General features: G+C 37.5%; 1 protein-coding gene across 7 annotated transcripts in view; it reads right to left on the bottom strand.

The window, feature by feature from the left end:
• LOC131057975 (ABC transporter B family member 25, mitochondrial) overlaps window positions 1-20,722 on the bottom strand; it is a 274,108-nt gene extending 253,386 nt beyond the window's left edge. For 3 of the 7 annotated variants that reach the window (XM_057992053.2, XM_057992055.2, XM_057992054.2), the window contains exons 1-3: window positions 20,093-20,233; window positions 15,733-19,968; window positions 1,311-1,556 (exon numbers count right to left, since the gene is read on the bottom strand). In XM_057992053.2, coding sequence (XP_057848036.2) covers window positions 1,311-1,556; window positions 15,733-16,752 — 1,266 coding nt within the window. In that variant the 5' untranslated portion in view covers window positions 16,753-19,968; window positions 20,093-20,233. Of the gene's footprint in view, window positions 1-1,310; window positions 1,557-15,732; window positions 19,969-20,092 lie in introns of those variants that run through there. The other 4 variants (XM_057992056.2, XM_057992062.2, XM_057992057.2 and 1 more) reach the window with 4 other exon arrangements.
• Window positions 20,723-25,191: the final 4,469 nt, after the last annotated feature.

The following is a 25,191-nucleotide window of genomic DNA, read 5'->3' as shown; positions in this document are numbered from 1 at the left end:
ATGAGGTATCATCTTTGAATACTTAAAACTCAAAAGCTACAAGGTAGGCTGTAGATATTATTTTGTTTTGATTCTCCAAAAGAAGCATAGCTTTCTACACAGCAAATTTCGTAATCAATCCTTAAAGTAAATAGAATAAAAGAATGAGGTTGTATTCATGTCGATGAATGGCCAAAGTAGGTCAATCATCAATGGAGCTTGAAACAACATTCAATTAAAATAAAAAAGTATATGGGTAGAACCCTAGGAGCTCAAATCGCGACTAAGAATAAAATCTAAAGCGATGAAAAAAAAAGCAAAGCTAGAAAATGTTCAGGTTTCTTGTTCTTAAGGGTTCTAGTTGATGTGCTATTGTGTAGAATAATCTTTCATATGTAAAAGTTATGGATCTGCTTAAGGGTTCTAGTTGATGTGCCTGTTGGTTTTGTCAATATGCCTCTCCTCATGCAAAAAGCTCAATTTTTCAACAAGATACACAATCAAACCACATAAATAAGTCTCTAGTACTATTATTTGTTAAGTATTTAAATTTAAAAAGCAACTAAAATAGCAATCACGACAGAACAATGTGATAAGATAGCAAAAAAGTAATTTAATCTAACCAGGGAGTCTCAAAGTTAGATCAAGATCATCTAGAAGCTAACAATGTTGGCATCTTCCAACTGCTGCCTTTGTTAGATTATTTTATTTTTGTTTTGCAACCTGTGAGCAAGGCAACTTGATGGTACTTTGAGAAATCTTTGCTTAAGTTCCCGAACATTCTAAATAATAAGAGCATTGATTTCACTTTTGGTAGACCATCTCCCAGTTTTGAAACCATGACAAAATTATGTTAAAAATTAAAGGATACCAGAAACTTGCAGAGAGCCAAATATTATTCAGCTGCTTGGTCTCTAATCTGTTCGAAGTCAGAAGGATAACAAATTGAGGTTTCATATTCATTTATCTAAAGATTTGTATGTTGCAGAAGATGCAATACATAAAATGGTCACAGGAAATTGAAATTACTAAATTTAATTTGACTACTTATTGAATTATTATTTTCAACCAACTGATTCTGAGTCCTGACAACAATTTATTTTATAGGTCAGTCAAGGCATGCAAGACATGGTCAAGCAGGCGCAGCTTCTAGAGTTTATGAGAATGACATTCAGAATGAAATTGAAGCACTGTATCAGAGCTATAAGGAGAAAAGATTAAAAATAAGCATCATCAATACTAAGCTAAAACTAAAGCATCAATAAATAACTCCAATAATCAATTTAAAGAAAAGGCAAATGATGTCAGAATATTAAAATTATGGTTCTCACCTTAGCGCCTACCAAAAGACCCAAAGCTACCAATATTCTTAAGCGAAACTCAGGATTGTCCTTCAGCCATAAGTACTTTGCAAGAGTATTCAGAATATGAATGTCTGCAACTGACTTCTCACCTCCATCAGCTCCTTTCTTAACAAGTTTGCCATTTTCACTTCCTTCATGTTGTGGAGACCCTGTGGCTAGTTTATCCCTTACAGAAGTTGACAAGCAAGCGATGTTCCCAAGCATAGACCTATGCTGTTCACCAAAAATGCACACTATTGGTTAGGAATGCATCACTTTACTGTACAAAATCAATAGTGAAGAAAACAAGCACCTAGGTTAGCCATAAGTCCATTTCAGATTTAAATAGTAATAGCAAAGTAACTCACCATACTGGGACTTTTTTGTATATAGAATAGTAGATAATATATGACAGAATTGCAACAGCAAAAATCTACAATCAATTTTTCAAAACTCAATAGCATCTCCATTGTTCTGCTATTAAATTTCTGATGAGGCTCCCTTCCAATGAAAAATAACAGTTAGTTTGAAACCGTAACAGATAAATGTTCTCTTACAAAGGAACATATGATCTATGGGAATGAGAACCAGAAAAACTGCCAAATAAACTAGACTTCCTTTCCATGTTGACATCTCCTCTGCATAAATGTCTCCGTTAGCTAATAAACTAATTAAGTAGCTGCTGATTAGATCAAAGCTACCTATTATTGAAAGTGGTTGCGTCAATTATCATGTTCAAATTAAATTATTTACACTTCCAATACAAACAGTAAACAATTAAACAAAACATATGAAATAGGCAAAAACTGAGCAAAGGGTTGATGTGCAGGAAATATATTTTTGTTTTGAAGAAATTTGAATACAAGTCTTTGGAAGCTAGGAGAACAGCACAAGATGTTCTACCCTGTTGTGATGTGGCTTATTTTTTTCACTTGAAAAAAATAGTATTACCATGATATCATGTCTAGTGTGTGAACTAAATTGTCGAGGGTTGTATAGCTATTGATGAATGGAAAACCATATTGCATAAATATGTTAATAGATAAATTGTACTCCTATGGTTAGTGTCAACAGTGAACAGGATATCCTTGATGGCAACACTGCTTTGAGTCAGATGTCAGTCCCAGGAAACCCTTGATAATTGATGAGGTTGATGCCAGAACCCTTCACCACATATGCTCATTTGTGCCGTTCCTTTGGGGGACCAAAAAGCATCTATAAATCAAGGGTTTCCCCTCATAGAGTCTGGGTTCAATGTTAAGATTTATCCTTGATACAAATGAATAACCATGTAATATTTATTTCAATCATAGAAATTCAAAAAGTTGTCCATCTCTCAAGTTCACAGCATACTAGAAACATTTTCGAAAGTGTCTGGCTGCTCTTAAGGAGGAAAAGATGTTTCAAGAACTGGGATAAAAAATAAAATCCAGAACATCAGAAATAAATTTCCACTCTACTAGTTTCAAGTACTCAAATATTTACATTTGTGTGCTTGGAAATTTTAATCCTAGTATTTCTGAACTGATATTTCTCCATAAGGAGCTATTACTCAGGTTGAAGTGTTAAGGTCCACCTGAAGCCATCCTGCACTAAGCCCAAGAGTGGACACTCACCCTCTTGGCCCCTGTGGGCAGGCAACATGTACATCCACTCGAGGTCGCCTACTTAGTGGGGTGCTTGCATCTGCTTTCCCTATATATGCCTCATCCCCTTAAGGTCAATAGCCATCATTGTAGAATCAGAGAGGAGATCGTAATGGGGGTTTCTCAATTGTCCTATCTAAAGCCCAAGAGCGTATTTTTGCCCTCTTGGCCCTAGGGGCAGACAAAATGGACATCCCTAGGGTGGCCTACTTCTATGGCAACCTTATAATTCCCCTCTTCCTCACACCTCCTTCCTTCCATACATAATGGGGGGTTTCAAATAGATTTAATACAGATATATGCAGATGATATCTAATCATATGTATGTATATATATCCAAGATAATTGCTAATAATGTACAAGCAATATTTATACCACAAGAACCGATCAAAAATATATATTTATACCACAAGAGCAATCAGTATTAAAAGCTGGTAATAACAATCTGAATTAATCGGAGATCTGTTGTCTTTCTATTCTCGATCTGAATTTATCCTCTTGCTTTGATGGTGTTCTTATTCCCTGATCCCTTCTTGTAGCCCGATCTAGGTTATTTATACCTTCTCCTATCTTGAAGAGGCATGTCTCTTTCAAAGGGGCAATTGCTTGCATCAGTTTTCATACCTTTTGATTCTTAACCAATCGCACCTTACGGAATTAATCTTTTCCTTAACTAATCTTTATCGATCTCGCAATTCCTTCATTTTGTGGCTGATCGCTAATATAGCCTCCTGATTGGAAAATCTCAAACTTTTGCATCAAGGTGATTTTCCGTCATGTTGCATCTACTCCTCATGGTAGGGTTGTGACGGTCTGCCCTCCCCGAGATTGCTTGCCCTCAAACAATTTCAAGTTGGGATGATTGAAGATTTCTTGTCCTTCCCATGTAGCATCTTCTATGAGTAGGCCTTTCCACTTAGCCAAGAATTCAAAAATAGTCTTGTTCATCAGCCTCTTCTCCTGCACATTGAGGACGGTTTCAGGTTCTAAGATTAATTTACCTTTGTCATCAAGTGGGGGTAATTCCACACACAGAGTAACATGTTGCCCAAGGACCTTTCTAAATCAGGATACATGAAAGACATTGTGAATTCTATTGTTCTCGAGCAATTCCAATTCATAAACTACTTCACCTATCCTTTGTAGGATCTTGTATGGCCCATAAAACCGGGGTTTTAGCTTTTTTACTCCACCAACCTTGATTGAAGACTACTTGTATGGTTGTAGCCATAAGAAAACCAAGTCTCCAACTTCAAATGTTCTTTCGATGCAATTTCGATTGGCATAGATCTTCTATTGGTTTTAGGCGTGGTGAAAATCATCCTCGAGCGTGTTCATGATATCCATACTCTGCTGCAAAATCCTTGGCTCCTAGTACTTGGCTTTCTTAGAGAACTATACTTCCAAAAGAGGTGCAACCACTTTACCCATGCGTTTTTTTGCCCTGTGACATAATTTCTCAAGTACCCTTCTACCCATGTTTACGATCTTTGCATGTCCATTTGTTTGTGGATGATAACTTGTACTAGGTGTGAGTTTGGTTCCATCTAGACAGAAGAGTTCTTGCCAAAATAAGCTAAGGAATCAACTATCTCTATCACTGACAATATTCCTCAAAAAGCCATAGAGTCTAAAGTTTTCTTTGAAGAAGACCTCGGCTACTTGTGGGGCTCGAAAATCAAAAGATGTTACCATGAAATGGGCATACTTGGTGAGGCAATCCACTATTACATATATGCAATCCCTTGGACCTTGGGTAACCCAGTTATGAAGTCCACAAAAAATAATTTCCCATTTTTATTTGGAATGGGTAAAGGTTGTAGGAGTCCTGCTAGATGGTTTTGCTCCACTTTGTTTCTTTAACAAGTTATACATTCTTGTGCGTGTCTACGAACATCCTTGTTGAGTCCCTTCCAAGAATATTTTTCCCTTATCTATTTATAGGTTTTGTAATACCCCTAGTGACCGGCTAATGGATTGTTATGGTATTCTTTGAGAACCTTGTCTTCCATTTTTGAGTTGGGTACAAGGAATATCCTATTCTTGTACATGATAAGTTCTACTACCTTGTATTCTTCATTAAGTATGTTTCCTTCTAAGATATCATTAGTTTGTGGGTTCTTCACATATTTCGTGATAATGTCATGCTTCCAATCAACTATGATGCTTGTCATGGAGTCCAAGTGGGGTTGTCACAACCAAGCATCTGCTACGATGTCGTTTGTCCCTTTTACATATTCAATGTCAAAGTTGTAGGCTTGTATCTTGCTTACCCACTTTTGTTGTCTATCATTTAGGTTCTTTTGATTCATAAAGAATCTAAGGCTATTGTGATCGGTCTTAACATTGAGCCTTCCACAAACCAAATACTGTCTGAACTTGGCTAGGGCGTGCATGATAGCTAACATCTCCTTGTCATAGATTGAGTAATGTCTTTCAGCTTCAGTGAGTTTGCGGCTTTCAAATGCTATTGGATGCTTGTGTTGCATAAGGGCTACGTCAATGCCTTCTTCGAACACATCACACTCTAATTCAAATGGTAATGTGAAGTCGGGAATGGCTAGGATGGGGCATGAGCTCATTATCTCTTTTAGTTTCTCCAAGGCTTGTTTTGCTTCTTCACTCCATGCAAAGGCTCCCTTTTTGGTTAAGTCTATGAGTAGGGCAGCAAGCTTAGAAAATCCTTTGACAAAGCGTCAATATTAACTACATAGACCTACAAGCCCCTTAGTTGTGTCAAGGTTCTTGGTTGAGGCCATTCCTTAATGGCTTTGATTTTTTCTTCATCTACACTTACCCTTGTGCAATAATCTTATGGCCAAGGTATAGGATCTCTTCTAGCCCAAATTCTCAGTTAGAGGCTTTAGCATATAGCAATTCTTGTTCCAAAATGTATAAGACTTCATCAATATGTTTAAGATGTTCTTCCCATGTTTTGTTGTAGATGAGGATGTCATCGAAGAATATGAGTAGGAATCTCCTTAGTTGTTTCCTAAACATATGGTTAATGCGTGATTGAAATGTGGTGGGAGCATTTCTCAAATCAAAAGGTAGGACCAAAAATTCAAAGTGTCCATGGTGACACCTAAAAGTTGTCTTAGGAATATCTTCTTTCCTCATCCTTATTTGATGATATCCAAATCATGGATCAATTTTGGAGAAGCATTCTGCTTCGTGGATTTCATCATTAGCTCATCAATTCTTTGAATGGGGTAGCAATTTTCTATTGTCATTTTGTTCAAGGCCATATGGTCTATGCACATTCTCGTAGAGCCATCTTTTTTCTTTACTAGCACTACTAAGGAGGCAAAAGGGTTGGAACTAGGTTGGATGTAACCCATCTCAAGTAGTTCCTTGATGGTTTTCTCAATTTCCTCTTTGAATTTTTGAGGGTGCCTATAAGGTGTGATGATCATGGGTTTTGCTCCTTCCAATTCAATGGTGTGTTCAAATCCTCTCTTTGGGGGTAGTCCCAGGGGAATATCACCAAATACCTTCTGGTGTTTATTTAAAATAGATTGGATATCAATGTGGATTCTCTTGCCCCAGGAAGAAGTTTTGTCAAGAATCATACATCATGCGGCCCACCCTTGTCCCTTCCTAAAGGTCCTCTCCATCTTTTGGTTGAGACTATGCTTGGGGATCCGTCAAGTAACCCTTTCAAAGTGATTTCTTGTCCATCATGTTGGAAGTAGATTTCCAAATTTGGGAGGTCCATAATGAAAAGTCCTAAGGAGTGTACCCAAGGAGTACCCAATATCACCGGTATCTAGAGTAACCAAATAGAAAACCTATTTTATGGGGTGCTTTCCCAAGGTGATTTCTAATTGAGGTATTATTTTGGTACATTGAGCCATATATCCATTAGCTAGGGCTACTGTAAAGCCCTTAAAGTCCTTGGTTTCCAATTTCATTTTTATAACTAGATTTTTGTCAATAAAGTTGTGGGGCAATCAAATTTTGCCCCTTTAGAGTACTTTTGATCCGGAGTGGTCGATGTTGGGAAGATTGTGAGATGGTAGCTAAAGTTCCATGCTCTTCATCATCATACTTTGCCTTCTTGCTAGGGTTTACTTTTGTTTCTTCGTCGTATGTTACTTCTATATTATGCACTTGGTTTCCTTTTCCACATGCATGTTTGTGCTTCCATGATTCTTTACACTTGAAACACAAATTCCTTCTTTTTAAGTCATCTCACTGCTTTTTTAGGTTACCTTCTTGGCATACATGTCACCACTCCCACTTCTCATTACAATAAAAACATAAACTTCCATTTTGGAGTTCCTTCTTATGCCTATCTTCTTTATGGGGGTACTTGGAGTGTGTGTTTGATGTAAAGTTTTTTGGGTTGGGCTTATCTTTTGATGGGGTAATTTCCAACTTCATTGTTTTTTGGATTGCATCTTCAAGGTTCATTGGATCAAGGGCACTTACCATGCCCCCAATTGAATCTTTTACACCCTCTGCAAATAGGTACGTGAGTCTCCTTTAAGAAATCTCAAGTACCATAATTGCTAGCTTTTGGAATTTGATGATTTAATTTTCTACACTTTCATGTTGTTCACTTGTGTTAATTCTTTAAAATACCATTTGAGGTGTTTTTGATCAAATCTTGTGATGAGTTTTTGGGTAAATTCATCATAAATGGTTATATGTTGCTGCTCTTGGGTAATAAGGCCATGATGCCACCAATCATGGACTTTTCTCGTTAGATGGAGTGGCGAATTTTATGGCATTTTCTTTTGTCATGGGACTAAGTGAAAGGTAGGTGTCTAATTTTTGGACCCATGAACGTGTTGTAAATTTACCAAATCCGTCAAAGTTGGGGAGGGTCATTTTACTAATTCTTTCCTTCAAATCTTTGTCAGGTTACCCTCTTCTCCTATTAGGTGCAATTCGTGTTTTAACATGACAATAATCTCTAAAGAAGACATCCCTCTTAACTTCAAGGTCTAATCTTGAGTATATTTCTACAAGCTCTTCCACATTGTCAAGGATTGAATTATTTACTTCATCTTCGACCATATGTTCTTCCCTAGGTAGGAAGGGAGGCCTTGTTGGTCTAGGAGTCGATGCCTTTGTTGGGTTGTTATTTTCAGAGTGGTTGGAGTTGGTTTCCCTCCCAATGGTCGAGTGGGATCTAGAGTTATTGTTATTCATGTTTTGGATGGTTTGGAGAAAAGTTGTGTTGTTCTTTCAATTTTTTCATTTTGTTCCATGAGAGTTTGGTCGGTTTGCTCCAAGAAGGCCCTCATTTCATTGCTCATTTGTTCGCTCATGGTGGATGTAAACTTGTTCCTTTCTCTTTCCAAAGCCCTTTGCGCCCTTTGGCTAATTTGCATTAACTATTCCTTGTCCCTTAGACTAGCAAGAATGGTGCTTTGATACCAATTGTAATGTCAACTTCCAAATTTACCCCAGAATTTACCCTAGAATCACAAATGCAACAAGTTAGGGTTAGGGTTACAAATTTACCAAGTAAAAGATCTCTTTAAAACAATATAATCTTGGATTCAAATATATATATATATACTTTCAACTATTAGGGTTAGATGATAATATTCATACATTATTTATATTATTATTCAAGCACATCAGGGTTGGAGGAAGAAGCATGATAAGTTCGCTCGAAGCCATCCTACACTACCCAAGAGTGGACACTCACCCTCGTTGCCCCGGTGGGCAAGCAACATGGGCATCCACTCGAGGTGGCCTACTTAGTGGGGTGCTTGTATTTGCTTTCCCTATCTATGCATCATCCCCTTAAAGTCAACAGCCATCATTATAGGGTCACAAGGGAGATCATAATGGGGGTTTCTTGATTGTCTTATCAAAGCCCAAGAGTGGATCTTTGCCCTCTTGGCCCTAGGGGCAGGCAACATGGGCATCCCTAGGGTGGCCTAGTTAGATGACGACCTCATAATTCCCCTCTTCTTCACACCTCCTTCCTTCCATACATGATGGGGGGTTTCAAACAAATTTAATACAAACATTTGCAGATAATATCTAATCATATATACATATATATATCCAAGATAATTGCTAACAAATAATGTATAAGCAATATTTATACCACAAGAGCAATTAGTATTAAATGTTGGTAATAATAGTCTGAATTAATCGAAGGTCTATTATCTCTCTATTCTTGACTTGAAGTTATCCTTTTTCTTTGATGTTGTTCCTATTCCCTAATCCCTTCTAGGAGGTCGATCTAGGTTATTTATACCTTCTCCTATCTTGAAGAGGCACCTCTCTTTCAAAGGGGCAATTGCTTGCATCGTTTGTGACTTGTCTTCATACCTTTTGATTCTCAATCAATTGCACCTTATGGAATTAATCTTTTCCTTAACTAATCTTTATCAATCTTGGTATTCATTCATCCTGTGGCTGATCACTACCATAGCCTCCTAATTGGAAAATCACAAAGTCTTGCACCAAGATGATTTTCCTTCATGTTGCGTCTGCTCCTCACAGTAGGGTTGTAACAAGGCTTGAGTTAATTGTTCGTTGCGTTCCATGAAGCCCCTCAAATCATTTCCCTTTCCAATGCTCTTTGAGCCCTTTGGCTAAGTTGCATCAACTATCTTTCATCCCTCAAGCTAGCGGAAACGATGCTCTAATACCAATTGTAATGTCCCCTTTTGGGATGATCTTGATTCTTGCCCTAGAATCACAAGTCCAATGAAATAATAAAACTTAAAATAGTTAGAATCATATGTTTACCAATTAAATGTCTTCATCAAGATTAAATCTAGTTTAGCTATTTAGGTCCTACAATCATGTTAGTACTAAAAGTATAATTCATAGAGCAATCATTTCAACTAGGTTTAGATAGCATATATTCATAACTATTTCAAATCTAGATAAACTATACAATATCTATAATGCATAATTGGAGTTCAACCATAATAGGGCTTCAATGAGAAACGCGATAGGGTGCCCGAAGCCATTCCCACGCTAAGCCCAAGAGCGGACATACCATCCCTCTTGGCCCTATGTAGTAAACTGCCATCCTTATGAGGTGGTGTGCTTAGTGGTTAAGCTTGTATTTGTCCTCCCTATTCATGCTACCTTATCCACCCTTCTATGATTAAGACCTCTTTAATCCCATTCCAACAATCAACCATGGTAGAAGTTTGTGGGGAAACCACAATAGGGTGTCTGGAGCATCCTTCCCATCTAAGACCAAGGGTGGTATACACCTTTGCACCCCTTGGCCCACATGTGGCAGACACATCAGTCATCCACCATGGGGTGGTGTACTTAGAAGAGCGGCTCATCACAGTTCCCCCTCCTTGTATTCCCCTATTAACTCCCTCATGATTGATAGCAACAATTTAAGAATCTAGCTATTCAATATTATTGCTCCTATTTGTTGTGAGGTATTCACACATTGCCCCATTGCAAATGGGGACCCCCACTTTTTCGCTTTCTAGGTTAGTTGTCTTAGCTTAGTTGTTAGTTGTTAGTTGTTGTCGAATCTTTCTTATTAACCTTTTGTTTGTAGTTGCTCAGGAGCCGATCAAGTCTCCCTCTTAAGAATGAAGTGAGGTTCAACACTCCCTTTGCCCAGCCAAGGCATAATCACTTCAACTTCTCCCAGCACTGTCAATGGGTGCCCAAACCCGATCACACCCATTCCCATTTCTCATCATTGCCATCACCATTTCACCATTCCATTTCCACCTCCCCTACCACTCTTCACTTCCATTTACCATACCTTCTAACTCACCTACCTTTGTATCCTCCATCCACCTTTCATACCCACATACCTTAACCTCCTTCACATCTCTACATAACCTACCACTTCCGTCTCCCTTACCTTACATCCCACCTTCTAACCTATACCTTTACCCACCTAACCCTCTCCCCATCCTAGGATACTCATCCACTATCCTTCATCTACATTTCCACCTACCTCTACCTTCACCCACATTCACTAAACCTACCCTTCCATCCTACACCCTAACCTCCCTTCACTAACCCCCATCCCATTATAACCTACACCCCCTTTACCCTTTCATTACCCTCTTTACCTCCCACTCCACTTTATTCCCCAACATATCCTAACTCCTTCCATTACCCCTTATACCTCCCACATCCTAAATTTACCTTTCCCCCCCACGGATCCTCTATCTCCCACCTCATACCCCTTATGTCTCCCTTTCCCCCAACATCCTCTTCTTCCCTTTCACCCGTGGCCTTTCTTCAACACCTCACATTTCTTCATCCATCCTTGCCTCATCACATCTTGGGCCCCACGCACTCTAAAATGGAGAATTAAATAAATTCTTTTAAGGACTCTCCTGCTGGGCCCCACAAAATCTGAAATGGAGATTTAGAAAGCTTGTTTTATGACCTTTAACTTCCTTTACCACGTAGCCTTGATTGGGCCCCACCAAACTCTAAGGTGAAGGAAAAAGTTTTAAGGCATTTTTTGTAAAGAAGGAAAGCGTCCACCTCACCATTTCCTTGTAAGGTGTGGCATCAAAAAGATAGGGAGCTGGCCTTTGAATGAGGATGTGTCACTTTAACAAGAAAAGAGTAAAACAGACTCTTAGCATCCAATGCCTATATAAAGGGAGTGTTTTGCATCATTTTAACAGCATTCAACAATGAATTCTAGTCAGACATTTAGGAAACAGTTTTAGTGATAAAGATCAGCGATTTTGGCAACAAGACTTTGATCATCACATTGATCAAATGCTTCTTCAAGGTGCTGTTTGATTGAAGGCAAAACGGGCAGATTTTGAAGGAATTCCAGATGAGTCATTAATGAGAATTTCCAAGGTTCTGATTTGATGTAAAGTATCAGCAATTTTAGCAGACCTGATTCTGATTTTAAGATCAGACCTGATTTTGACAAATTTTTAGATATATCCTGTCTATGATTTAATCAGTATCATCATGTCCAGCCTTAGAAATCCATGTTCAGAATTGAATGGGTTGTAGGAAGCTTGATTTTTGCAGAAAATTGTTCTCATTCCTAATGTTTTGATGCAAAATATTTTTGCTTTTCAGGTTTGATATGAAGATAGAAGAAAAGAGAAACATGAGCACCCAAGGAAGCATGGAGGACAAGTCACGTTGAGATTCAACTCACATTTCAAGACAACATCAAGCTGGAAGATAGCTATTCAGAAATGACTTCCTCTACCATTCAAGAGATCTGATTACACTTAGATTGAGAGGCAGGTTGAAAGGACAGGTTTTGATTAGTACATGATAATTTCAAGTGCTCCCTGGTTGGAGTGAAATCTGCTTCCATTGCTCATAGTTGGGAGCGATGTGGACTTCTTGAGCAGCATTTGAGGCACTTGAATGGATGAAATGAAAGGAGTGAGCAAAAAATGTATTAAGTTTCAAGTTTGAATTTCAACTTCATGTGCAACAAAATCAGAGCGAACTTCATATCTTGAGCATGAAGAGCGTACTTCATCTTGAAGCCTATGGGAGCGTACTTCATGATTAAAGGGAGATAAGCGAATTTCATGTTCAAACACCAAAGAACGCACTTCACAAAATGTGATAGATGAGCGCGCTTCACAAATCAGCCTACATGAGCGAGCTTCATAAACTGAGGTAGATGAGCAAAATTCATGATTTGAACGAGAGCAAAATTCATGATTTGAAGGAGAGCGAAATTCATGTTGGAAGTAGAGGAGTAAAGGAGATTTGATAGCATTTACCTTGAGTTGATTCAATTTGGAACAAACTTCATCTTCAAACACCTAAGAGCAAAACTTCACAAATCAGCCTACATGAGCGAACTTCACAAATTGGCACAGATGAGCGAACTTCACGAATAGGAAGAGATGAGCGAATTTCATGAACATGTTAACTAGAGCGCACTTCATGTGGTGGCTGATAAGAGCGAATTTTCTGTTTGGAAGTGGAAGAGCGAAGGATGTGAGAACATTTACCTCGAGCTGATCCGATTTGGAGATAACTTCATGAACTCAAGAGGATGAGCGAACTTCAAAAATGAAGACACATGAGCGAACTTCACAAATTGGACTACATTAGCGAACTTCAAAATTCAAGGTACATGAGCGAATTTCATATTTTGAGGATGAGTGAACTTCAAGAATGAAGGTATATGAGCGAACTTCAAGATTCAAGGGAGATGAGCAAATTTTCCTAATATTCAATGCACTTTCAAAGACTAGTCAAACACTACTTTGGAGCCAAAATGCAAAAAATCGATTTTGAATGATAAATGTCTAAGTAAGTGATAAGTCGGCCACCTTGAAGAGGCATTGAAAAGATAGTTTGTGATTTTACTTACACCAAGTCAGGTCAGCCTAGGGAAGTCTAAAATGAAAAGGCACAACCCTTCAATTCTAACGCCTATATAAGAGGAGTAGTGATCTTCATTCTAAAAGCATCAATCAAAATATCAAACAAACTCAATCAGCTCTGCAAATTAAGGAGGCAGCGAATTACATAAGGGGACTTCTCTGATTTTTAAGAAGGGCGCCAAGGAAGGAAACATCAACTTGAAGATCAGCGTTCAGATTTTATCCCTGAAAGGTAGATTTCTCTACATCAACAAGGTAGATTTGATCATTTCACAAATTGCAAGAGGGGCAAATATGAGGAAGAAATCAACTTGAAGATTATTGTTCAGATTTTCATTTTTGAAGGGCATATTTATCTACAGTCAGCGATTTTGATAGCAGGTTTGATCATTACATTGATCAAAACACATTTGACAGCAAGGAAGTGAACCTAATCCGCAAGGAGCAGACTCAGTCATCAAAAGAGCAATATACCAAATCAAGGTGGTGTGTGAGGATTATATATCATGTGTATTTGATACCATATTTGTTTGTTTTGCAGATGTGAGAGGATGATGATGCAAATTTGCAAAGCAACACCTTGAGAGAATAAGAGAAGGAGGATTGCAAGACCTACACCACCATGCAACTTCAAGAGGAAAACTTCATCGGCAAGCACAAGGGTATCAAAGAAGGTGACTACACAAGGAGGATTTCGAGATATTCAAGAACTTTCATGAAGAGGTCAAAGAGGTGTAAAAGAGAGATCATGCAATTATCTCAAGAAAAGATAAGCAAGCAAAGATGGAGGATTGACTCGACCATAACAATGCTTCCTATCATTATCACCACATCGAGCGAGCTTGAGATGTTGAGTATCAAGCGATATTGCTCAACATTCTTTCGTAATAATCTATCAAGTCTACAAGCGGATTGAGGTGGCGTACTAGTCATCATCCCACCAATTAGAGGAACTCCACCTCAGCATGTTCAGATTCAATGCACCAAGCTCATCCATGAGGGCACAAACTCCGATGTACCTACCCCACTATTTATTGGTCGAATATTCTAAAGAGGACATGTGTCAAAGTATTATAATTATTTCATTGGCCAGAATAAGGTTTGTTATAACAAACATTAATTAGGGTTCCATTGTAAAATCTCGACCATTGATCTCAAATTGATTTGAGTCATTGAATTGTATTAAGAGCACTATAAAAGGCTCAAGTCTTTCATTTGTAAAGGTTAATAGTAATAGCAATAGTGCTAGAATAGTGAATAGTTAATAGTTAGTGAATAGTGAATTAGAATAGAAGTTAGATTAGGAGAAGGCAAAGATTGTTGCCAAACCTTGTTGTAAAGAACAATTGATTTCATTGAAGTTATGGTGAATTTGATTTGTTGCTTTAACAACTTGCATGGTCTTTACTTCTCAATTTATTTTCATGTCGATTAGATTGAGTGCAAGAATTTGTTGAATGTGTTTGTATGAAATCCGTTTAGTCCATACCACTAGCCTCTTGTTGATTGTAAGTGTGCCTTGCCTGGTCAATCGGAATGATATGAACTTAACCTCAAATTGTTATGCGTCCATTGTTTATGCATTAGCTTGAATGGTGAACAATGTTTGATGGTAATGATTTGAACATCTTTGAAATGTCCTTAGAAGATTGCATTGAGCTTGTGTCAAATTGTTCAAGTTGATGGTGAGACCTCGCCCAGTAGGATTCCATCTAATCATTCATCCATCTTCTTACATTCTAGGCCTTAAAATAGACTCTCTCAACCCTTCATCTTTTGCCTTTTTTTTTCAATTCAAATTAGTATAGGATCAAAAGAGCATCACAAGATTGCAACATCAAATGATCAAGTTCCAGCGATTCAAGAATTCAACAATTCAACGTAAGTCCCTTGTGATACCAGCAATCACATCAACCAACTGTGCTTATCCACACATCGTGACCCAAAATACAAGAACCTTGGAGTTGTCTCAAGTGAACCTTAAGCTAATCTTTAGCATTTGAGTAACTTTGTTCAAGAGAGGATAAGATACTTTTGGGTATTTTATTATGTGTTCGCATGTGCATAAAAAACACATCAACACTATCCAATATAAGAGAGGTTATGTATAAAGTATAATATTGTATTGTGTATTATTGTCTATGTCTATATGAGATTAATTATTCATAATAATACTGTTTTTGATTAAAGCAAAAATAGGTTTTGAAGGGACCCCGAAACCCTTTACAAAGCAGATACATAAGGGAAGACATTAAGAGCCCAAACTAAGAAGAACGGGCCAGCAGGAAAACAAAAAACCAAGAAACAGCCAGCCAAACCAAAAAGCCAGTGGAAAGCCAGCAACCAGTGACCAACAAAAACTTAACAGAAACCAGCAAGCATCAAACCAAAACAGCAAACATACAAACAAAGCTAAGCAAGATTTTTTAAAGTAACTGCCATTTCTTCTTCAACCTGACTCACTTTCTGAATCGTCTTCTTGAGTTGCTCAATGTCAGGGGAAAGAGAGACAAACTTCTTTATAGTGCTGGATCTAGTGCGCTTACCAGGACCATCTTTGTCAACAATCAGCACCAGCTCTTGCTCACTGGAGGCTATTTCCAGATAGGAGGCTTCCAGCCTAGCGACCAGGGCACGCATGTTCTCAGAACAATTTTTCATGAGCTTCAAACTGTGCTCCATAGTCTTCTTCGGAGACACCTCAATTTTATTTACCCTATGCGAAAGCTCTTGAAACTTAACATCAAAAACAGCCCTGGCCTTACCATCAGATTCGATGTAGACCATTATCAGCTTCTTCTCATCCAGGGACCAGAGGTTAGAGGGAAGAGGAGTAGACTTGCCTTCAGAAGATCCTCCTTTTTGCTGCATATTTTCAAAGTTGGCCAGCAGAGAGCGGTATTTCAAATTGACTTTTTTAATCTCATGAAAGGCCCATCTCATTACTCTGTAAGAGTAAAGAGAATGAGCCTTAGCAGTCTGCAAAACCCCAAAAGTGATTTCTTCCTTATCAGAGAAGTCAGAGAGCCACAATTCAACGGAAGATTCCCTTGGTTTCCCCAAATTATAAGGAGGAAGTCCAGTCAAATCCTGATCAGAAACCTCCTGCTCATCATGGTCAGAGGGGGACATAGGAACATCATGGTCGATAGAAGCATCAAAATCCTCCAGCACCGAGGCTTTAACATTCTCTTCTGCCTTGGCTTTTCCTCTGCCAGTAACCGGCTTTTTACCCCCCTGGGTCCTGATAGTGGACGAATAGGGAGAAAACTTCTTGAGGCCCTTGGCAGGGTCAGTTTGCACAGACACCTTATTGTTCAGAACAGGATTAGACTTGATAGGACCTTCACCCTCATTATCAACAATATTTTTTTCTGGACTGCTGCCGTCAGGAGCATCACCAACCCTAGAGCCCACAATCATATTTCCAGCTTGCTGACTATGGTGAGCATCCTCCTTATCATCACTATCTTCAGTGTGCATACCATCATCCCCATTCAAATTAAGAACTTTAGGGTGACCCTTCTTGCTTGAGGACCCTTTCAACCACAAATGGAATAAGATTACTATTGCCTGCAGTAAATGATAAATTCTGCCTTGATCAGTCTATTGGTCTGATTGCTTATATTTATGACTGGTTTTCTCTTTGATGATAACTGATGCTGATTGCTCGATTGCTGGAGTGGAATTATTTTTCTTCCTTCGATGCCTTTGATATCAACTTTGACCGGCTCTATATATCCTTCAATTCCAACGAAGAGTTGTGTCCTTTGTCATCCTCAAATCTGAGAATTGCAGAGTGCATGAGTGTGTTGCTATCCTCAAGTAGAGGTTAAAGCTGGGTAGAAGGTGCACAAGTGAGGAATTTATCTTCTAGGAACTGGTCTGCTGCGTAGAGGAAAGCAAGAGTGAGTTTGTTGCAGGAGGACCTGTGACTGTAGAGGGATGTGAGTCTCTAAAAACGACAATGAATTCGAAAGGAAGGATGAGATGGGTTATGAGGAGACCCATGATAATCCCATTTTGGAAGGAGTAATGGGAAGAAGTTGAAAATAGAAAGCTCCGTGAAGAATTCGGAAAGCTCCAAGCCAACTTAGGTGAATTGGAAAGGAGGATTGAAGTGGAAGAGAGAAGATTGGAAGAGAAGATTGAGAAGAAGAAAACCCCCTTGAAAGAAGATAGTTGCAGCCCTTTGGTGGAAGGAACATGGCAGGAGAAGTATGTGAGAGCAACCCACAAAAGTGCAGATAGCACAAGTAGCAAAGAAGTTCGAGCACCATGTCACATGGATGAGGAAGATATCTTCATGTTGGAAGATGAAGACAGAAGTATTGTAGCAATGTGTCAAGTAGATGGCACTAAAGAGGAAGAAAGAGTTGCAGCAATGGATTAGATTGTAGCAGTTGAAACTTGAAACAGCAAAGAAGAATGAGAGCTCAAAGATTTGTGGAGGTCACATGCTTGACAAAAGGGCCTGATGAAGACAAAGAATTGCTTGAAGAAGTAAGCAGCAGAGAAATTGTTGAGCATGAGGTTGCAGCGAAAGCATGTCTTGATAAAAGCATGAAGGACGAGAGTGAAAAAGAAGTGCAAAATTGGGTAGTGACGAAGGTACAATAGAGATGATGGACATTGAGAATCCTAAATTAGACAAGAATATTGACAAAGATGAGGATGATTTCCTATCGAAAGAGGAGATGGAAAGAATTAGTAAATTGTTGGAAGGAGAATTGACAAATGAACCTTAAGAGGGGCTTGCAAAACTTGCCATTGCAACAAAGGATGAAGAAAAAGATGTTGGAGCAGTGAAAGAGAATGATTTTAGTTTACTTTTATTTACAAAATTGAAAGTAGAGGATGTAGTTGCAGATTCTTGTGTGGATAGTATATATTTGCATGTAGAAGCTGTAAAAGATGCTGTAGATGAAACTTGGTGGAGGTGGTTGGTTTGTGGTGGGTCGAAACCCACAAAAGAGGAGAAAAGTGGAAAGATTGTTTGGTGGAGGAAGCCTGGTAAAGGTGGGTTGTATCCCACAAAGGAGGACAGGAAAGGAATAATTTTTTGGAGGAGGTCAGTACACTGTGGAACCAATTCCACAATGAGAGGAAGGGTTGCAGAGCTAAATTGTTGGAGAAGAGTGATGATTGTTCTGGCTAGGTGCTGGAAGAAGAGGAAGAAAAATGAATTCACAGTAGCTGTTTTAGTGACGGAGTTCGCTGTAGATTGTTTGCAATCTAGTAGAGTGGTTCGATCACTCAACTCCACTTTTGTGAGCTATGCTCATAAACTTCTTACCGAGTGAGTCTGATGCAGGAGCATCCTGAGAAAATTAGAAATCCACATCACCAAATTGATAGACGTGGCAGACTGAGAAGTGGAAGAGACACAGACGTCATTGAGGAAGAAGTCACCATCTCTCTTGGAGCATCAAAAAACTTATTTTATTTATTTTTAAAGATAAGACTGGTACGTTAAAGAAATAAAAGAAAAAGAGATTCAGTTTTAAAACAAAAAAATATATATCTGTATAGAGAAGAGAAAGAGCTTTTAGAGACGTTGAATACAGAGAGGAAGATTAATGGTTTCCAAACTACAGATAAGAGAGAAGAAAAAAGAAATGAGATGGCGTGGAAAGGAAGGTGAATGCAAATAATTTGATGAGGCTTTTGAAGTTCTAGAATCAAATTCCTTTCAAAAGAAAGGGCAGCGCTAAGTAGAAGACAAGAGCGCCTGATGTAAGATTAAGAGAGGGGAATTCAACGCAAGAGACAGAGGAAGAAGAGATTGGTGGCATGGAGGCTAAGTGGAGAGTACTTCATGTGCTGCTGCGTGGGAGGTGAAAGAGGAGATTTGTCGTGGGAAATGAGATGGTAGACAGCAAAAGAATGCTGTGCAAGGCATGTATAGAGTCTAAGTTAAGTGGTGCATGGATGCAAAAACAGAACAGCTGAGTGGAGAGGAACTAGAGGTTGCGTGGTGATGGAAAGGACAAAATGAATGCAAAGAGAATAAAAACAAGAAAATGCAGATTTTAATGGTGAATAGGAGGGGCGCAGAAGAGGAGTTGAGTCAAAAGAGTGCGTACTGAAATCACTGAAGTAATAGGCAGATGAACAATGAAACCGTATCATATCAGCAACAGATAATAAGAAAGCTGCGTAGGAAATTGAATATGAAGGGCCTAGACAATTAGAGGAGAAAAGGGTCCTAAAGTTTGAAATTGAACAGAATTAAAGAAAAGATTTTGGACACAGAAAATACAGGAAAAGAATCAAGCCGTGTGGAGAAAAGAACAAGCTGCCAAAAAAAGTGAAGATGCGTGGGATAACAGAGCATACTCAGAGACATTTGATATCAAAGACTTGATTAAATAAATACAGAGAAAGGGGGTGACAGTAATTAGCAGAGTTTTATGTTCATATTTTGGATTGTGTCTTGAACATGGATAGATAGAGTTTCCTTTGGATGTTGTTTTGTTTTGGAATATTGAAAACAGAGTATTGAATATTTGTGAATCAAATTTGAATTTTAAGTAGCTGATTTTCTTCTTGTTTGAAGAATTATTTGTACAGCTGAAAACCGAAACAGTTTGAAAAAGTTCTCTTGGTTTGGTCTGCGTCAGTCTAGAAAATATGTTTCATCTCCTACCAATCCTTTACTGTCATCTGCGTGACTCCATGTACTAGTTTCACTTCGAACTTCAGGTGGAAAGGAAGTGTGTTTAAGCATTCGCTCTGAATTAATAATGTACATAATATTTAATCTAGCACTAGAAAAGACGGAAATAAAAAAGCAATTAACAAACAAAATAGACTCGAGTACCTGATCATTTCTAGAAATAAAGCTCGGTCTGCACGGGACTCCCGAGCTAAATTGCATAACCTCTGCTTTAATGCCTTTTAGTCCAATCAATCCTGTTCTCTCAGAGGGCATAAAAAATTTATCTGAATTAAATCTTTTAAGGCCTATATTAACCCTGCAAGTGCTCCCGCCATGCAATAATTTTGCTGTGCAATCCGACGCCTCAAATCTATTATTATTACTATAACAACTGACAAGAAACTTTCTTGTGCTAAATTTTTCGAAAGCCGCTGCTGTTTCGAACATTTTGATCCTCCGTCGTCGCAACCTCTCAATGGTGTAAAATGTGCTGCCGATCCTCATTAGGCCACGATTTATTTATTTCCCACAAAGTTTTCTTTGCAATTAAAAAGAAAATAAGACGTCACATGCCAAAATTTGAGAAAATGCTTGGTTTGAAAAGTTATCGGGGAAAATCTGTAAAACCCTAGTTGAAAAGAAGCGATTCAAATCTGACTATTTCCTATGGTTAATAATAGCATGAGAAGCTCGCAGCTTCAATTGTTGGCTGTAAAAAGGTCACTGTCGTGCTAAGCTTCCGAATATCGCGAAGAACGTCGGCGAGAGAGACTAGCATTTAATATTATTTTTTAAATGGCATAAAGAGCTTGCAATATTGTCAGCTCACTCATAATTTTTCAGGGTTCTTGTGACTCGACAAAAAAAAATAGAACATGTATAATTTGGGGGAAAAAATGGTGAAATAGTTAAAATTCATAAAAATTATAGTTTTACCTACGAGGGAATGGAAGGAATTATTTAGCAACTGTTGACATGGCTGCATTTTTTTTTCATTAATATTTTTTTAAATTAATTATGAAGATTTATGTGAAATTTAAATTTGAGAGAATATAATTAATTTATAAGTAATTGTTTTTGATATTGAAAACAGCATAATAAGGGTGTTGTTCCTATAACATCTACAATCCCAAGGTGTCTAAAAACAACAACAAAAACTATAGCAAACCAGTATTAGCAAAAGTCACAGCAATTTGACTGCAATAAAACATTACCATATGGATAGTAACCAAAGTCTAGAGCATCAGCTAACAAATAACATACTATAATAACCTAGTAAGTTTATCAAAGGAGTCAAATCCTATCAAACAAAAAGAAGAAGATAGTCCCCTATAACACTAGGCATTAGTAGATTTTTTGACACCTCGGCCCGCTTGCAGTTGGGCGTTGTTCTAGTCCTCAGCCAAGAACTTAAACAATAACATGTGAATGCCTTCCTCGCCCACAGCATCACCAAACACCTTTTCTTGCATTAAACAAAGTGAAGTTGTTGAATTGTGCATAACCCTGAGGCCAAATTTACATATGTTGCCCATCTTCAATTCCAGCTCAATAATCTTGTCCTTCACCCTATGCAGTTCCTCCCTCATATCCTTCAATTATTTCTCAGCCTTCTGACATCCCACACAACTCTCACCTGCAACGTTCATCTTCATGTCTTCCTCCATGGCAACCTCCTCCAATTTTTTATCCGCAGTCGGATTCCCTTGTTCAGCCCAATTGTTGTTAACTGACTTCTTTGGATTCTCGTCCAAATTTTCCCCACCACCATCATCATTCCCCTCATCCTCTTTTTCTTCATAATCCCTACCCTGCTTCCCTTCCTCATCTTTCGATCCATAATCAACCATCTTTAATCTCTTACCCTTCCCAGACTCATGGGAGGCAAATCTATTCAACCATCTCCTAACTTCATTCCTACTACTCTCCCTTTCCTCCTCTTCCTTCTTACTCGACTTCTAAAATCGGTATCTTCTTGCGGCTCGAGTTCTTCCCTTTCTTCTTGCTAGTCGAGGCCTTTTGGGTTTTGGGCATATTTATTTCTATGATTACCACTAAAGTGGAAGGGATTCTAAGGGAATCCATGAAAGCAACCTCTGAATGGGGAATGCAATGTTTGGTCCAAGCACTAGGTGCACCAATTAACATGGCAGAAGCACTTGTGGCTGGGGCTTCCACAATAGTTCTAGGCGGACAAAGGGCAAGATGAAACGAATATAGTATGTAAATCAAACCTTGGTGCAAGGGCACTGACTTTTTATCTTACTTTTTCAAATCTAGGGCCTCTTTGACATAGTGTTCCAAGGAGTGAAGCAAATAGAAGGGGAAAGAGATGGTGTCATGGTTCCTAAAATGATTTAGGAGTGGCATATGGTAGAAGAAATAAATTTTATGACGACCTTCGAGAGGAAAGTACTTCATTATCATTAAACATAATGTTTTCCAGTGGTCTAGCAACTCTTCTCTCACATATCCAACTTGCAGCTTCACACGGGCTTCCTTGCCACAAAAGAACCGGTTAAGACTTTAACTATTCACTGCATGGCTTGTTCTCTTCCACTTCCTGCCTTCCATGGAGAGGCCAATCACCTCCACAATCGCTTCCTCACTAACCTCGAATTAAATTCCTCCTACAATGACCTTCCTATTCATCCAAGACGTAGCAAATTGAATCGACAATTCTTTATCAAACCCTTGCATTAGTTCAAGGCACCCATCCACCCCTCCTTCCTTACAAATGTGTCATACAATTTAAATATTTCTAAACTCATTTGTCTCATTAGGCTCAGTATGTACAAGGTCTCCTACCATTTTGCGAGTAGCAAGAGAGTCTTATAGAAAATCAAGAGAAACACAAGAGAAAATTGTGAAAGTTTTTCTAGAAGTGTCACAATAAATGTGAAGGCAAGTTTTGTATAGGTCGTTGAAGTCATAAATGTGTCTATATCTTGCCTTAATCCCTCATGCATGCCAACAGCACAACATGTAATGCGAATTGATAGCAAGATTGAAATCCATAGGCTTTCTCTCCCTAGGAATTAACTTATCATCATTACTCCAACTCCCACACGACTCTCTACAATGGTGTCAGAGCATCATATCATAGCAAAATAAAATACACACAAAACACAAAAGGTGGGCCCCAGTCCACGTCGACACATGAGAGTTGCCAAAACCAGCCTGACTGTAAGGATCAGGGTTTACATCATGTTTAGGGTTAGGGTAAGGATTAGGATTTAGGGTTAGGACTAGGTTTATGATTAGGGTTTGCATCATAGTTAGGGTTTGGGTAAGGGTTAGGTTTAGGATTAAGGTTCAAATTGTTTTAATGTTCAATTACGTTCAAGATTGCGTTATGATTCTATTTAGTTTATATTAGGGTTCAATTTGTTTAACTAATAGAACTAGGGTTCAAATTAGTTCAGTGTTCAATTACATTGAGATGGGTTAGGGTGTAATTTAGTTTAGTTATAGGATTAAGGCTTGATATGATCTAGGGTTTGGGTTCGACTTGGTTTATTGTTAGGGTTAGTGAATAATTTGGTTTACTATTATGGATAGGCTACATTTTGGTTTAGTGTTAAATTATTTTTAGGGCTAGGGTTCAATTTTATTTTATTTTAGGGTTCAGTCACTTTACTAATGGGGTTTTAGGTTTTAAATAAGGTTGGGGTTCAATTAGGGTTAGGTTTGGAGTTAGGACGAGTGTTTAGTTACTATTTGATTAGGGTTGTAGCTAGGTAAGGATTATAATTGAATTACAATTATTGATTATGGTAACCATTAGGGTAGGATTATGGTTCAAGAAATATTACAATTCAATTAGGTTTTTGATCAGAGTTAAGGTCATAAATTAGGGTTCAAGTTCAATTTGGTTTACTATTAAGGGTAGGGTTAGTTTCATTTAGGGTTAGGCTTAGGGTTGTGGTTCAATTTGATGAATATAGTTTTGTATTTTAGTGTTTAATTGAAAAAATGGTTAATATTGGTCAATTCATTAGTTTTTAATTTAATTATTGTATGTAGTGTTTCTTAATTTTGAAAGGTTGTATTTGTCACTTTTTTGACATAGATGTTCTTCTATGCTTAAGCTAGCTTTCTATGGTTCATTTATTCAACTAAAATGATTTGTTTCAATAATATATCTATGTTATTTTTATTTTATTTTTAAAAAATATAAAAAAATATTCATACATCAATATCTAACTAATTAAGAAAACAAATAATAAATTTATACTTACATTAACCATATAAAAGATGCACTACATTGACAACTTTTATTATTCTAGTAAATTAAAAATAAAAAAAAACTTTTTTACTTATTTTATAAATGACCAAAGTTGTTCCAATGCATAACCAATTTGATAGATGGCTACACATTTGAAGGTCAACTATCTCAATCTTTAAAACTTTTAGATTAAATATCTCTCTTCATTTATCTTTTTTTAAATAGTTAAAATGTTGGGTAAACCTTATAGTGGGACACAAACTATGTGTAGATGTTCAAAATCAACTAACCTATACAATATTAAAAAATGGAGTAAAAACTACATTGCCAATTTGATCACACTTATTTAATTATTATATTTAGTAAAAGATCAAGTTGATTTAGTTTTAGAGTTAGAATTCAATTTGTTGAAGTGTTAGGTTCAAATTTATTTAGGGCACTTGTGGTTAAATTTGGTTAAGGGTTATGATTGATGTTAGATTTGGTTTATTGTTATGGTCAAGATTAGAAAGAAAATTATAATTGAGATTTAAATTTGGTTTAGGGTTAGGATTAAATTTGGTTTAGGGTTATGCCTATATTTTCATTTGCTTTAAGGTTGGGGTATATTTTTAAGGATAATATAGTGTTTCTCAAGTTTGAGAGGTTATATTTATAACATTGACATAAATATTCTTATGTGCTTAATTTAGTTTTATATGGTTCATTCATTTAATTAAAAAATAAATAATAGATTTATACTTACATCACCCATATAAAAGAGGCACTATAAAAGAGGCACTGCATTGACAATTTTTATTAGTTTGATAAATTATAAAATTAACTCCATTGTATGTAATGTTTCTCAAATTTGAGAGGTTATATTTATTACACTAACATAGATGTTCTTCTACACTTAATTTAGTTTTCCATGGTTCATTTATTTAATTAAAGTGCATGATTCATTTCAATAATATATCTATGTTATTTTTCTTTTCTTTTCAAAAAAATTGAAAACCATTAAAATATTCATATATCAAACTTTAATTAATAA

This window comes from Cryptomeria japonica, chromosome 9 (genome assembly GCF_030272615.1).
Source record: "Cryptomeria japonica chromosome 9, Sugi_1.0, whole genome shotgun sequence".
Lineage (NCBI taxonomy): Eukaryota > Viridiplantae > Streptophyta > Pinopsida > Cupressales > Cupressaceae > Cryptomeria > Cryptomeria japonica.
This window is presented reverse-complemented; position numbering and strand designations above follow the sequence as displayed.